The sequence below is a fragment of the Oncorhynchus mykiss genome, chromosome 21 (genome assembly GCF_057628025.1).
Source record: "Oncorhynchus mykiss isolate SJ-2025 chromosome 21, ASM5762802v1, whole genome shotgun sequence".
In the NCBI taxonomy this organism is placed as follows: domain Eukaryota; kingdom Metazoa; phylum Chordata; class Actinopteri; order Salmoniformes; family Salmonidae; genus Oncorhynchus; species Oncorhynchus mykiss.
In genome coordinates this window covers 1,670,227-1,685,549 of record NC_143042.1, presented here as the reverse complement: position 1 = coordinate 1,685,549, position 15,323 = coordinate 1,670,227, and the positions used below count along the sequence as shown (strand labels likewise).

Below are 15,323 nucleotides of genomic sequence, written 5' to 3'. Positions count from 1 at the left end.
ACCTGGCTATAGTGGGCTCTAACAAAGATGGTGGATAAATGAAGATCGCTTATTCCGGCCGTTTACCATTGAAAGAAAATATATATCTCCCATAGACACCAATGCGATAGCAGCTGGGTCCGGTCTACTAAGTTAATTGACTTCAATTGAACTAGACAAACAGCGAGTGGGGTGTCTCACTTCCTTTTCCATCTCTGGCTCTAACACACTTAAGGTCAAGGGCTTCAAGGGGGTTCTTGCTGATAGGACCAGTTCAGACAGAGGTCAGGGGTTAGTAGTACCTGGTTGCAGGGGGCTCTTGCTGATAGGACCAGTTCAGACAGAGGTCAGGGGTTAGCAGTACCTGGTTGCAGGGGGCTCTTGCTGCCCTGGGAGGAGCTGCAGCGGCTGGACTTGCTGCTCTTGCTTTTGGTGGGTCGTCTCCTGCGACCGGCCAGGGCTACAGCTGGAGGGACCACCACGGCTGGAGGCACCTTGCCCAGCCTGGCGAACAGGGAGTCAATCTCATCCTTCTGCTTGGTGTGCAGGGCCTGGATCTCCTTCATGTGCCTGGAGAAGAGATGAGAGGGAGCTGAATATCCCAAAATCTTCCCCAAACCCAATCAGTCTAATAGCACAGAAACAGTTCAGGTGAAGGTAGACATCTGGGGGTTTTAGGAATGGAAACATAAGCACTTAAATGTGACAATTCAAGAAGGGATATTTAAGGGATATATAACAGCAAACAGAAACATGTCAGTCGAGCAGAAGAGAAGAGAGAGAAACAGGGTAGACCCACTAAAGCAGAAGAGAAACAGGGTAGACCCACTAAAGCAGAAGAGAGGAGAGAGAAACAGGGTAAACCCACTAAAGCAGAAGAGAAACAAGGTAAACCCACTAAAGCAGAAGAGAGGAGAGAGAAACAGGGTAAACCCACTAAAGCAGAAGAGAAGAGAGAGAAACAGGGTAAACCTACTAAGTTAGAGGAGAGAGAAACAGGGTAAACCTACTAAAGCAGAAGAGAGGAGAGAGAAACAGGGTAAACCCACTAAAGCAGAAGAGAGGAGAGAGAAACAGGGTAAACCCACTAAAGCAGAAGAGAGAGAAACAGGGTAAACCTACTAAAGCAGAAGAGAGGAGAGAGAAACAGGGTAAACCCACTAAAGCAGAAGAGAGGAGAGAGAAACAGGGTAAACCTACTAAAGCAGAAGAGAGGAGAGAGAAACAGGGTAAACCCACTAAAGCAGAAGAGAGAGAAACAGGGTAAACCCACTAAAGCAGAAGAGAGAGAAACAAGGTAAACCTACTAAAGCAGAAGAGAGGAGAGAGAAACAGGGTAAACCCACTAAGTTAGAGGAGAGAGAAACAGGGTAAAACCTACTAAAGCAGAAGAGAGGAGAGAGAAACAGGGTAAACCCACTAAAGCAGAAGAGAGGAGAGAGAAACAGGGTAAACCCACTAAAGCAGAAGAGAGGAGAGAGAAACAGGGTAAACCCACTAAAGCAGAAGAGAGGAGAGAGAAACAGGGTAAACCCACTAAAGCAGAAGAGAGGAGAGAGAAACAGGGTAAACCCACTAAAGCAGAAGAGAGGAGAGAGAAACAGGGTAAACCTACTAAAGCAGAAGAGAGGAGAGAGAAACAGGGTAAACCTACTTTTCCCGTAACCGGTTGACCTCCCTCTTCAAGTCCTCGTCCTCAAATTCAGAGTCGTTATCAGAGCTCATGTAGGAGTTGTTGAGGCTGGGCAGGGAGCTCTGTTTGTCCTCTGGGCTGAGGAGCATGGTGGCCGAGCCAGGATCAATACTAGGCCCGTTAGCCTGGGAAGCGGGTGTTTGCTCCAACCCAGCCTCGGCTGCCTCATCCTGGGCTCGGCTCACTGAGAAGCGGCCCACCCTGGCATCCGGTGCGTTGGTGGTGACCTGGAAGCGGCCAATGGTGGTGGGCTGAGGGGAGGCGGTCCGGTGGGGGAGGGAGGGCAGGCCGTCCACAACATCTCCCCCGCCAGTCTTACCTCCGTGGAGAGGGGAGGAGACATTGTGCAGTGTGTTCTCCGGGCTGGAGGAAGAGGAGGAGGAAGAGGAGGAAGAGGAGGTGGAGGAGGATTTTGTGGGGCTCCCTCCCTCGATTTTGTGGGGACGCTGGTCTGCAGCCACAGAGACCTGGGGAGGGGGACAAGTGATGGAGAGAGATTATGAAAAGACAGAATTTAAAGGCCCAGATCAGCCATAAGGACCATCACTACAATCATAGAAAACTATTCTGAAGAGAGATGGATGAAGAACATAGAGATGGCAGACTCTGACCACCAGACAGACAGCGCTGGAATATCCCAATCAGGTAAATAGAGCTGGAAAGGTACAGCTAGAATTCCATACCTGGAATCGTCCCATTTGGAATCCTCCAGCAATAGGCGACATGATTGGTTCCCCTTCCAGAGAGAAAGGCACTGAAACGACCAATGAGACATCGTCACGTTACAATGCAACAGTCGGCAAAACATCCCAAAAGAAAAGGACAACACACTAACAGGTAGCACGACCATTTCAAAATGGGAGTAAGGATAGATGTTGAAGTACACACCTGGCTGGCCACCTGCAGGCATCCCAGTGAGGGAGGACTATGGTACAGGGGGGAGAACACAGTGTGACTGTCCTGTCTAGAGTCACACCAACAAACATTCCACATACCACCACATGAGCTGTACAGGAGCATGACAGTGATGGCAGTATTAGACAGAGCAGACTAATAACGGCTACAAAAGACAGATTAGAAGAAATAGTATTCATATACTTTTTCAAGGTCAAAAACATACAACTAAATCTGACATTTCGACAACTAATAAATACATTGTCATTCGTCCAGGCCTGAAGGGGGCATGTGTGTGTGTGGTTATGGTACCTGTGTGGTGACACAGCTGACAGAGACCGTCTCTGGGCTCAGGGCCCTCCTCAGCTGGGCATCCAGGTCTTCCAGAGGCTGCTGGGACTAGTGGGCAACAACAAGCCGTTATAGACAATAGTCAAACAGACGGCAACACATCCTCACACGGTAAGTCAGAACACATCAAACTAATTGGTCTCTAGACATGAATTACTGTTGAATTTCATCTAGCAAAATGTTATGAATCACAGTAAACGTTTAGCTTTCATTTTTCCATAAAATATTTGAAAAGACTGAAAGATTTAGGTAAAATCCTAGATTGGGTTTAATTTAGTCAAAGACTGTCTTCAAGCCAAGGTATCCAGGTGACGTTCAAAATCAATATATTAAAAGGACATCTCCCCCCGTCTCAACTTCATATTCATCATCTCCAGCACCTCCCCTTTCTCAACTTCATATTCATCATCTCCAGCACCTCCCCTTTCTCAACTTCATATTCCTCATCTCCAGCACCACCCCAAAATTGCACATTTCTGTAGTCAGAAAGATAGTTTCCAATTAGTACACAATTAATTGGAAATTGGCAATACTTCCTCATAATTGGTTAAAATCACGATGCACACCGATGATGTCACTGGAAACATTTCACTTCCTCCATCCTTTTTTTACTACAAAAAAATGATAAACGTGACATTTTCACATATGTTGATGTTGGGGAGGTGCTGGAGATGATGAATATGAAGCTGAAAACAAATATCCCTTTGAAGAATTTCACATCAGAACCATTAGAGCCACAGGAGGCAGATTGCAGTCGCTTTCTCAAGATCAAATCACCTCAGACCAGAGCAGAGCTTTGAACGGAAAATTACACAGAATTCTTACAGATGAAAGAAAAATAATGAACCCCCTTTTTCCTTACAAAGAACAGTGCTCTGGTTTGCTTGGTTTGTTCTATTTTTAGATTTGAACGTTCACGCTGTGGACAACACTGTCTGTCTGAGTATCAACCAAACTGTCATCTCCACTAGCCTGGGGGAGCCTGTCTTCTCGTCTTTCCTAGTTATTCCCTAGTTGATTTAGTTTAAGAAAGAATGCGCTGTGGGAGAGAAAAACTCTGTCTGGATGTAATATTTTGCTTGTGGCGAGTCTTCTCTTTCTTCGTGGAAGAAAACTATTAAAATATTGTGCTGACAAAAACCACAATGACAAATGAAGATGAGTGATGTTGATCTCCCCAGCCTCCCTAACGGTCTGTCTGGAGAAAGACTGAGGGAGGAGAGAGAGGAAGGAGAAGGACAGAAAGAGGGAGAGAGAGGAGAGGGTGGGATAGAGGGAGAGACAGGGAGAGTGGGAGAGGCAAGAGAGTGGGATAGAGGTGCAGGAGAAAGAGGGAGACAAGAGACAGACTTCGACAGAGCGAGAGAGAGAGAGAGAGAATCAGATAATGAGGAACAGACGTGGTTAATGAGAGTCACAGGTCATCATGCTGCTCCGCCAACACAGAGAGAACCAGAGACAGAGATGTCTTCTTCAGACACTGAACAGATTGAGCCTGATCTGATCTTCATGCGTCACTAGTTTTTACACAGGAGACAAATGATGGGAGGGGGAGATGGACGGATGAAAGAGAGAGGGGGGGGGGGTACAGATAGAGGGATGATGGAGGGATCTTAACATCACTTAAGAGAGAAAGAGAGAGAGAGGGGGTGCAGATAGAGGGATCTTAACATCACTTAGGAGAGAAAGAGAGAGAGGGGGTGCAGATAGAGGGACCTTAACATCACTTAGGAGAGAAAGAGAGAGAGAGGGGTGCAGAACGAGGGATGATGGAGGGATCTTAACATCACTTAGGAGAGAAAGAGAGAGAGAGGGATGCAGAACGAGGGATGATGGAGGATCAAAATGGCAGTCAGGAGAAAGAGGGAAAGGCACCTGAGTTAGACAGGGTCCTGGGAAGGGTGCCATGTGGTCTGAGGGAGGAGGGGGGCCAGCCTGAGCCTGATCTGAGCCCACAGGCAACACCTAATAAACAGAGGGATGAAGAGAGGGATGAAACGGAGAGAAGAGGAGAGATAGGAGAACATAATGCACTGCAGCCACATGCAGCTGGAAGGACAGGGGATTCTACCTGCAGCTCTCTGACACTGACTGGGACATTAGACAATAAACAAAGACTGTAGTGTTACTTGAGCAATAAGGCCCGAGGAGGTGTGGTATATGACCAATATACCAAGCCTAAGGACTATTCTTAAGCACGATGCAACGTGGAGTGCCTGGATACAGCCGTTAGCCATGGCACCTTTGGGCTCCTGAGTGTTAACATCTCATCTAGAAGCTGTTAACCATTAACACATCTCATCTAGAAGCTGTTAACCATTAACATATCTCCTCTAGAAGCTGTTAACCATTAACACATCTCATCTAGAAGCTGTTAACCATTAACACATCTCATCTAGAAGCTGTTAACCATTAACACATCTCATCTAGAAGCTGTTAACCATTAACATATCTCCTCTAGAAGCTGTTAACCATTAACACATCTCATCTAGAAGCTGTTAACCATTAACACATCTCATCTAGAAGCTGTTAACCATTAACATATCTCATCTAGAAGCTGTTAACCATTAACACATCTCATCTAGAAGCCATTAACTATTAACATATCTCATCTAGAAGCCATTAACTATTAACACATCTCATCTAGAAGCCATTAACTATTAACATATCTCATCTAGAAGCCATTAACTATTAACATATCTCATCTAGAAGCCATTAACTATTAACATATCTCATCTAGAAGCCATTAACCATTAACACATCTCATCTAGAAGCCATTAACTATTAACACATCTCATCTAGAAGCTGTTAACCATTAACACATCTCATCTAGAAGCTGTTAACCATTAACACATCTCATCTAGAAGCTGTTAACCATTAACACATCTCATCTAGAAGCTGTTAACCATTAACACATCTCATCTAGAAGCTGTTAACCATTAACATATCTCATCTAGAAGCCATTAACTATTAACACATCTCATCTAGAAGCTGTTAACCATTAACACATCTCATCTAGAAGCTGTTAACCATTAACATATCTCATCTAGAAGCCATTAACTATTAACACATCTCATCTAGAAGCTGTTAACCATTAACACATCTCATCTAGAAGCCGTTAACTATTAACACATCTCATCTAGAAGCTGTGTTTGACAAAACCCTAGAAATGACACCATAACTACAGTGGAGGGTTTTAACAACTATATGGTGCGCTACCTGATATCTAGGGGGGATGGACACAGTATAGAATAGAGTTGTTGCCATGCAACAGAAAGCAGAGCAAACGTTCATTCCAACAAAATGTTAGGAGACAAAAGCAGTTGATCAAGGAGGTTAACAAAAGGCTGTTAAAGGTGGAGTTAGCACAATCACATGTCAATCATTTGATTTGATTTATTTAACTAGGCAATAACTGTGTATGTCAACTATGTAATAATGATGTAGAATTCTCCAAAAGACTACAAATACAGAATTACACAAACTTACCTTACACAGAGGTGTCATAACAATCTGAAATGGTTTACAACATACTGTATGTGTTATAAACAGCGCTCTTCAAGCCACATCTAATACGCTAGCCTCCACATCCATGCTGACTGACTCACCGGTAACCTAGACAGAGGTGCTTTGGCCGGGGTAGTCTGGGTGTAGGTGGAAGGGGTCCCAGCCTGTCCCGGGGTGGTGAGGGGGGTCCCAGAGACATGCCCTGGTCCTGAGGAGGCCAGGGGGAGGCTGGAGGGGGGCAGGGGGGTGCCTGTGGAGCTGGGGGTGGATGAGTGGCCGGTTGGGGAAGAGGTTCCCGGGACACCAGTGCCTCCGGCTGGGTCGACAGAGCCATCGGCCTGGGTGGTTCCACCGCCGCCCAGGTCCATGAAGAGGGAGCGAAGCTTCTTATCCAGGGCGTGGATGTCATCGATGCCCAGGGCCACCTCACACTCCCCACACTGGGCGTGGGTCTGGTTGGGCATTGTAGCAGGCTGGGGCTGGGTGTGCACCAGGGTGGGCTGGACCACGGGGATGGTGGTGGTGGTGATGGGCTGTAAGGTAGGGACCGTGGCCCCTGGGGCTAGAGAGGCTACAGGCGAGGAGGAAGAAGGGAGCTCTGCACTGGGGTTAGCAATGGATGGGGCTATCAGGGGGCCTTGGATAGCCGTGGTGGGGACTACGGTAGCGGTGGAAGGGACAGGGAGCTGCTCTGAGCTTCCTCCACTATCACTGCTACAGCTGCTGACCAGGGGGGCCGTGGCAGAATGACAAAGGACTGTAGTGGGTATGGAGGTGGTGGGACCACCAGGGATGGAGCCAGAGGTCTGGGGGAAGGAGGCTGAGGTGGACAGGGTAGTTGTGTTGGGGAGGACAGCAGGGACTGGGGGGGACACAGAGGTGGCTGTAACACTAGGTACGGAGGAGACCACGGGTTGGGTCACCGGCAGGGTGAGAGGGGCCTGGGAAAGGAGAGGCTGGGTATCAACAGACTGGAGCTGGGTGGGGATGGGGGCGGTGGCCTGGTAAATGGGCGCAGGTGGAGAGATGGAGGTAGAGGCTGGAGGGGAGATGGAGACTGGGGGGGGAGGGGAGGTCACAGAGGCCTCAGATGGAACCTGAGCATGGGGGAGAGGAGCAGAGGCTATAGGAGCAGTGGAGAAGACTGGGATGGTGGTGGTGGTGGCTGCAGCAGGGACCAGGACAGGCAGGGAGGCTATGTGGACGGAGGGAGGAGCGGTGCTGGGCCCTGGGTCGTACTGGCCCTGGTTCTGTCTCATCTCTGAGAAGGCCTGCTGCAGGCTGACCGCTGAGGCCGACTGGGACAGACCCTGACCTGCAGCTACAGCACGGGCGGCTGTGGAGAGAGACAATGAGGGAGAGATGGGCAGGGAAACAGAGAGAGTGATAGAAAGAGATGTGTCAACACCAAACCCCGTCACTAAGTAAAACAGTGATGTTAGCCATCACCTTAAAATCAGGTCATACACCACAGATAGGACACTAACTAAACTACGGTTACATAGCAACTAGACATTCATAAACATGTGACGTTAGCCATCACATTAAAATCAGGTCATACACCACAGATAGGACACTAACTAAACTACGGTTACATAGCAACTAGACATTCATAAACATGTGACGTTAGCCATCACATTAAAATCAGGTCATACACCACAGATGGGACACTAACTAAACTACGGTTACATAGCAACTAGACATTCATAAACATGTGATGTTTTTATTATTAACTTTACAATACAACAACATTCAGTCAGTCACAAGATCAGATGATCCCGGTTTTCAGAAACATCTAAAATGTTATTACATTTGGATGCTGAATGCATTATCTTGTTGACTAATAAGATAACTTATTGGTAGGCTGTCACTGTGCGTGTGTGTGCATTCATGTGTGTGTGTGTGTGCGTGTGCGTGCGTGCTAAACTCACCGTGAAAGGACTGTGAATCAGCAAAGAACTGGTCCCTGAGTCTGGACTCAGGCACGGGGCTGACTATAAACCTCCTGCCTGCAGAGTGGACCACCTGGGCTGCACAGGAAGGGATACCTGGAGATAGATAGAAATGGTAGGGTCACACATAGGGTTAATGCAAAATGGGTGTCTCTATTGAATTCAATACATTTACTTTTCTCAGCGAGAGAAAGTTCTATAATTCATGGTACAACACATTGGACTACAGATGGAAAATTCTCATGCAAAACATGTCTGTCATTTTGTTGTTGTAGGGTACCAATTCCCTGTGTGGACATTGTGTTGGTTGTTTTACCTGGCAACGGTTCAGATATAGCAGGGATCTGTTGCTGCTGGAGGTCACTAACTATCTGGGAAACAATCTGTGGCACAAGATGCAGTCAGTCTGAGACAGTACAACAGCCGTTTACAACGATCCATGATGAAGTTACTTAAGCCAATGTACCTGGTATAGAAGGGTTAAGAATGATGCTCTTTCACAGCAACAACATGGAGGAAAAATGAATGGAGAGACGTCACTCTACCTGGGTGTTTCCATCTTTCTCCAGACCCTTCTCGTCAGCCATCTCGATGACCTCACGGACCTGCTCCATGAACGACTCCCTCTCGCTCTCCAGTATAAACAGACTGGTGACCTGTAGTCACACACCAGGAAAGAACAGCCCTCTCAATCACAGTCCTCATTCTTCTCAGAATCTGATGGTTGGATTGATTCATCATTTCAGAACGGATTAATCAAAGTCAAAACACCCAGAAAGTCTGGTGAAATAAAGCCTTTCATTATTACCAGATAAACTCTCTGGACATGCCTGAGACAAATACCATCAGGGAACATCACAACACAGTTGGGATTCTGGGCTACTGCAATCAGAGAGGGGAGACGGCTCAATAATGAGAGAGAGATAGAGGGGGAGGGAGGGAGAGAGAGAGAGACAGTGAGAGAGTGAGAGAGAGAGCGAGCGAGAGACAGCGAGAAAGAGAGAGAGAGCGAGCGAGACAGCGAGGGGCAGCGAGAGAGAGAGAGACAGAGAGAGACACAGAGAGAGAGAGAGACAGCGAGAGAGACAGGAGGGAGAGAGAGACAGGAGGGGGAGAGCGACAGGAGGGGGAGAGCGACAGGAGGGGGAGAGCGACAGCGAGAGAAAAGAGGGAGGGAGTGTGCTCGTAATCTTCTCTGTAGTTACCATAATCTGTGCTATTTCCTCTGGGTTATCTCCGTCCAGATCAAACTTAAAAGTCACCATCTTTCTGTTGTGCGTTTCCAACTGGCACTCAGCTACCCTGTCGCCCATGTTGGATATCTGGAATAAACAAAGGAACAGAAGCCAGAATAAGATGTGGATGAAATGAAAAGATGAAAGAGAGCAGCTCTTCAGATTTATCGACAGAAATCACACGGCCTGTTTGAATGGCTCTGTGTCGTTCTGTCTAATCAGTAGGGCCTAAACGATGCTGTGCCAGGGAACTCAAAGAGGCAGGCATCAGTACAGGGAGATACACACCAGAGACAGACATTAATCAGATGCTGTATGCTCCAATTAGAGAACACTTTCCAAGAAAATACAGCTTATTGAACTGAATGAAAAACAATCTCAGCTGGTGGGAGACAAGAGCACCGAGCACAATGCAACGGCTTGGACAATTAAAAGGTTATGTCAATCAAAGTTTATCATAAGTAGGCCTATAATTTATAAACAAAAACAACAGGCTTATCACAGGTGCTAAACACACTAATGAAAAATAATGTTTTGTGTAGTATATATCAGTAATTTCCCCTGGGCTGACTCTTCCATTTAGTATATATCAGTCATTTCCCCTGGGCTGACTCTTACATTTAGTATATATCGGTCATTTCCCCTGGGTTGACTCTTACATTTAGTATATATCAGTCATTTCCCCTGGGCTGACTCTTACACTTAGTATATATCTGTCATTTCCCCTGGGCTGACTCTTACACTTAGTATATATCGGTCATTTCCCCTGGGCTGACTCTTACATTTAGTATATATCAGTCATTTCCCCTGGGCTGACTCTTACATTTAGTATATATCAGTCATTTCCCCTGGGCTGACTCTTACATTTAGTATATATCAGTCATTTCCCCCTGGGCTGACTCTTACATTTAGTATATATCAGTCATTTCCCCTGGGCTGACTCTTACATTTAGTATATATCGGTCATTTCCCCTGGGCTGACTCTTACATTTAGTATATATCAGTCATTTCCCCTGGGCTGACTCTTACATTTAGTATATATCAGTCATTTCCCCTGGGCTGACTCTTACATTTAGTATATATCAGTCATTTCCCCTGGGCTGACTCTTACATTTAGTATATATCGGTCATTTCCCCTGGGCTGACTCTTACATTTAGTATATATCAGTCATTTCCCCTGGGCTGACTCTTACATTTAGTATATATCAGTCATTTCCCCTGGGCTGACTCTTACATTTAGTATATATCAGTCATTTCCCCTGGACTGACTCTTACATTTAGTATATATATATCAGTCATTTCCCCTGGGCTGACTCTTACATTTAGTATATATCGATCATTTCCCCTGGACTGACTCTTACATTTAGTACATTCAACTTTGCTTTGCCAATCTTGTCGGTACGAGAGCGACTCCGTACAGAGCGTCGCTGGTGTCGCTTGATGGAGCGCCCCTCCTGTCTGCCTCCATCATTTCCATCGCTCAGGCCGGACGCCACGTCAGAGTGACCGCTGAGTCAGACACACAAACACCGTTAAAATTCATGATCTGAAGAATGAGAGCGAGGCACCAAGCCTCTAAGCTAATAAAAAACTAAATTAAACAATCATGACTGATTATAAAATTTGAGATATCTTTCCCATCTCTTATAAAATCTCAACGTGTATATCTTTACCATCAGTTAAACATGTATCTTACCTCTCCATGGACGAGGGCACTTGTGGTGGATGTAACTGTGACTGGTCCAATGACAAAGGCTGAGGAGCTGTCTGGGAGGGCTGGAACACACAGTACAGGAGAACAGAGGGTCAGAGAACTGTGGGAAACTTGTTTTACAGTCAAGAGAGTGCAAAGAAGTGTGGTCTTTTGGAGATGAAAAGCTTCAGAAGGTATTGAGGTTAAAAAGAGAGGCAGAATATGAGACTTAAAAGCATGTGAGAGTAGCAGTATAAAGAAATATGAGTAGGTTCTTAGTGTACTAATCCCACCGTAACCAAATGTTTGACAGCATCTATGTCCAGAATGTTCCATCCACATCTAGCTACTTGTGACCATAAAATATATGACTAGACACATCCACAACTTCACACAACCAACTCAGGACTCATTTAAATAACAAACATACAGTCAAGGAAACACGCAAACCAGCTATGGTCAAAGAACTACTCTCCATCATCCATACGACCAGGCGGGGGGGGGGACATGGCGAAGGGGGTTTGGCTGACCACAGGTACCTGGGGCTGGGCATCTCCTGGCGGCTCTGGGGAGGTGCTGGCTACGCTGATGACGGGCACCACAACGACCAGCGGCTGAGTAGGCATCATTTGGGGCGGCATAGGGGAGGCCGGTGGCACCGGCGGTGGATGAGTCACCAGAGTGGGTGCAGATACAGAACCAGGTAGAGGATGAGCCCCAGGAGGCAGAGGTACGGCTGCAGCTGCTATAGGGCTCTGTGGGGACACCAGGGCTCCCCCAGGGGGTGACGCCGCCCCTTGGGCTGCAGCTGCAGTAACCGGGACCGAGGGCTGATTGAAGGCCATCTGTGCCACAGAGACAAGTCCCACTGAGGAGGGAGGTGGAGCCATACTGCAAGGCTGGGGGCGGGAGGAGGAGAGCAAGGGGCGGGTCAGGTCAGGTTAGGACTGGCTAGGGTAACGAAGGGTCATGGGAACTAGGTTGGAGTGGGCGGATTATGGATGATAGAAATAGTAAGTCCACTTCTATGGGATGGATATTATGTTGGTGGTTGACTAAAGGGTGACTGAAGGAACAAAACTCAAGGGGATAAGAGTGTGTATGGTGGGTGTGACAGAATTTAACACTGTGCATACAACCACTAAACAAACAAAGTCAACACACAAAGCCACGCACCACAACAACATGCGACCAAACACGATGTGTTTCACAAATGGCATGAAACCGGATGTCAAACCGAAGGTTCAACTGGTTCAACTGCACTGAGAGAACAAAGCAATGCTAAGGTGTGGACAGGACTCCTCATGAGGCCCTCTCCACTCAGTGGTACAACACGCCTGCGGTGACATCATGCTGTTGGTCACTAACATGGACTCTAATGGAACAGCCATGATCGTCCATTAGACCTCAATTCACATTTATCGACAAACACAGAAGACACTGAAAGACAGATACTTTTCTACTGGGGCTCAAACAACAACAACACAAGCGATACTGAGTGAGGACAGCGGATACTAATGGAAATGGACACACGTACAGTCGCACACATAAACACGTTCTACCACCCTAGTGGGGACCAGCACTATAATAACAGCACAGTGAGTGGTACCTGGACCAGAGCTAGCTATAATAACAGCACAGTGAGTGGTACCTGGACCAGAGCTAGCTATAATAACAGCACAGTGAGTGGTACCTGGACCAGAGCTAGCTATAATAACAGCACAGTGAGTGGTACCTGGACCAGAGCTAGCTATAATAACAGCACAGTGAGTGGTACCTGGACCAGAGCTAGCTATAATAACAGCACAGTGAGTGGTACCTGGACCAGAGCTAGCTATAATAACAGCACAGCGAGTGGTACCTGGACCAGAGCTAGCTATAATAACAGCACAGTGAGTGGTACCTGGACCAGAGCTAGCTGGTGTGCCTGGTAGAGATAGTAGAGGTGTTCTAAGCTGGGCGAAGGGGACATAACAGAAGCGCCCAGCTCACTAGCACACAGCTGAAGACCACCAACCATGCATACAGACAGACCAGACCAGGGCAGGGCAGGCAGACCAGACCAGACCAGGGCAGGCAGACCAGACCAGGCCAGGGCAGGCAGACCAAGCAGCATGTCATAGAAGTGTAGTGAGTGGATGAAAGAGTGAGAAAGTCAATGGAATAAAAACAGAAAGAAAGGATGGAAAACTGAAGTAAGAAATGTGAATGTTAAAACGTGTTAAAAAGAAACAGAACAGATTAAACTCCATAGAAAGAGAATATCGGTATTATTTAAAAGAGATGGTTGTGTAATACTTACCACGATGGACATGAGTTAGTCAACGACTCAGTAGTACTTACTGACTCGGTTTCATAAGGGTTTGGTTTATTTTGACATTGGCTTTTGTGAGTGTTTGGTTTATTTTGGCAAAGCTGTTGGACTTTGAAGGCGATGGAAGTTCATGTTTGTACCCACAATGCAGTAAAACTTCACTATAACTAATACTTCTATTCATATGCCTATGACTGAGAAAAGTAAACGCCTAATCACGTAACCAATGGCCCTGACGGTTTTCCATCGATTGCTGAATAATTGATGGAGGTTTGGTTTTGTGTTACTGACTTGGTTCAGACCAACTCTGACAGGCCTTCAATGGACCCATCCATGGGTTTATGTAAACACACTGGCTCAGGGGGCTGTGCCAAACTCAGCAACAAAAGAAAAGTCCTCTCACTGTCAACTGCGTTTATTTTCACCAAACTTAACATGTGTAAATATTTGTATGAACATAAGATTCAACAACTGAGACAGACTGAACAAGTTCCACAGACATGTGACTAACAGAAATTGAATAATGTGTCCCTGAACAAAGGGGGGTCAAAATGAAAAGTAATAGTCAGTATCTGGTGTGGCCACCAGCTGCATTAAGTACTGCAGTGCATCTCCTCATGGACTGCACCAGATTTGCCAGTTCTTGCTGTGAGATGTTACCCCACTCTTCCACCAAGGCACCTGCAAGTTCCTGGACATTTCTGGGGGGAATGGCCCTAGCCCTCACCCTCCGATCCAACAGGTCCCAGAGGTGCTCAATGGGATTGAGATCCGGGCTCTTCGCTGGCCATGGCAGAACACTTACATTCCTGTCTTGCAGGAAATCACGCACAGAGCGAGCAGTATGGCTGGTGGCATTGTCATGCTGGAGGGTCATGTCAGGATGAGCCTGCAGGAAGGACCCTCATGAGGGAGGGGGACCCTCCACCTCCAAATCGATCCCGCTCCAGAGAACAGGCCTTGGTGTAACGCTCATTCCTTCGTCGATAAACACAAATCCGACCATCACCCCTGGTGAGACAAAACCGCGACTCGTCAGTGAAGAGCACTTTTGCCAGTCCTGTCTGGTCCAGCGACAGTGGGTTTGTGCCCATAGGCGACGTTGTTGCCTTACAATAGGCCTACAAGCCCTCAGTCCAGCCTCTCTCAGCCTAATGCGGACAGTCTGAGCACTGATGGAGGGATTGTGCGTTCCTGGTGTAACTCGGGCAGTTGTTGTTGCCATCCTGTACCTGTGATGTTCGGATGTACAGATCCTGTGCAGGTGTTGTTACACGTGGTCTGCCACTGCGAGGACGATCAGCTGTCCGTCCTGTCTCCCTGTAGCGCTGTCTTAGGCGTCTCAAAGTACGGACATGGCCACATCTGCAGTCCTCATGCCTCCTTGCAGCATGCCTAAGGTACATTCATGCAGATGAGCAGGGACCCTGGGCATCTTTCTTTTGGTGTTTTTCAGAGTCAGTAGAAAGGCATCTTTAGTGTTCTAAGTTTTCATAACTGTGACCTTAACTGCCTACCGTCTGTAGGCTTTTACCGTCTGTAGGCTTTCACCGTCTGTAGGCTTTCACCGTCTGTAGGCTTTCACCGTCTGTAGGCTTTTACCGTCTGTAGGCTTTTACCGTCTGTAGGCTTTTACCGTCTGTAGGTTCATTAACTGCCTATCGTCTGTAGGTTCATTAACTGCCTACCGTCTGTAGGTTCATTA

At 47.0% G+C, this 15,323-nt stretch overlaps 1 protein-coding gene across 5 annotated transcripts in view; it reads right to left on the bottom strand.

Annotated features, from left to right (window-relative positions):
- The window catches only part of LOC110490805 (serine/threonine-protein kinase WNK1), a 170,598-nt gene that overhangs the window by 14,949 nt on the left and 140,326 nt on the right, over positions 1-15,323 (bottom strand). For 3 of the 5 annotated variants that reach the window (XM_090213398.1, XM_090213399.1, XM_090213401.1), the window contains 14 exons: positions 11,844-12,203; positions 11,308-11,387; positions 10,973-11,120; positions 9,582-9,698; positions 8,922-9,032; positions 8,693-8,759; positions 8,356-8,472; positions 6,526-7,760; positions 4,793-4,882; positions 2,879-2,965; positions 2,561-2,597; positions 2,356-2,426; positions 1,634-2,139; positions 344-549 (listed from right to left, as the gene is read on the bottom strand). In XM_090213398.1, the coding sequence (XP_090069524.1) occupies positions 344-549; positions 1,634-2,139; positions 2,356-2,426; positions 2,561-2,597; positions 2,879-2,965; positions 4,793-4,882; positions 6,526-7,760; positions 8,356-8,472; positions 8,693-8,759; positions 8,922-9,032; positions 9,582-9,698; positions 10,973-11,120; positions 11,308-11,387; positions 11,844-12,203 (3,232 nt within the window). The remainder of the gene's footprint in view (positions 1-343; positions 550-1,633; positions 2,140-2,355; positions 2,427-2,560; positions 2,598-2,878; positions 2,966-4,792; positions 4,883-6,525; positions 7,761-8,355; positions 8,473-8,692; positions 8,760-8,921; positions 9,033-9,581; positions 9,699-10,972; positions 11,121-11,307; positions 11,388-11,843; positions 12,204-15,323) is intronic. The other 2 variants (XM_090213402.1, XM_090213400.1) reach the window with 2 other exon arrangements.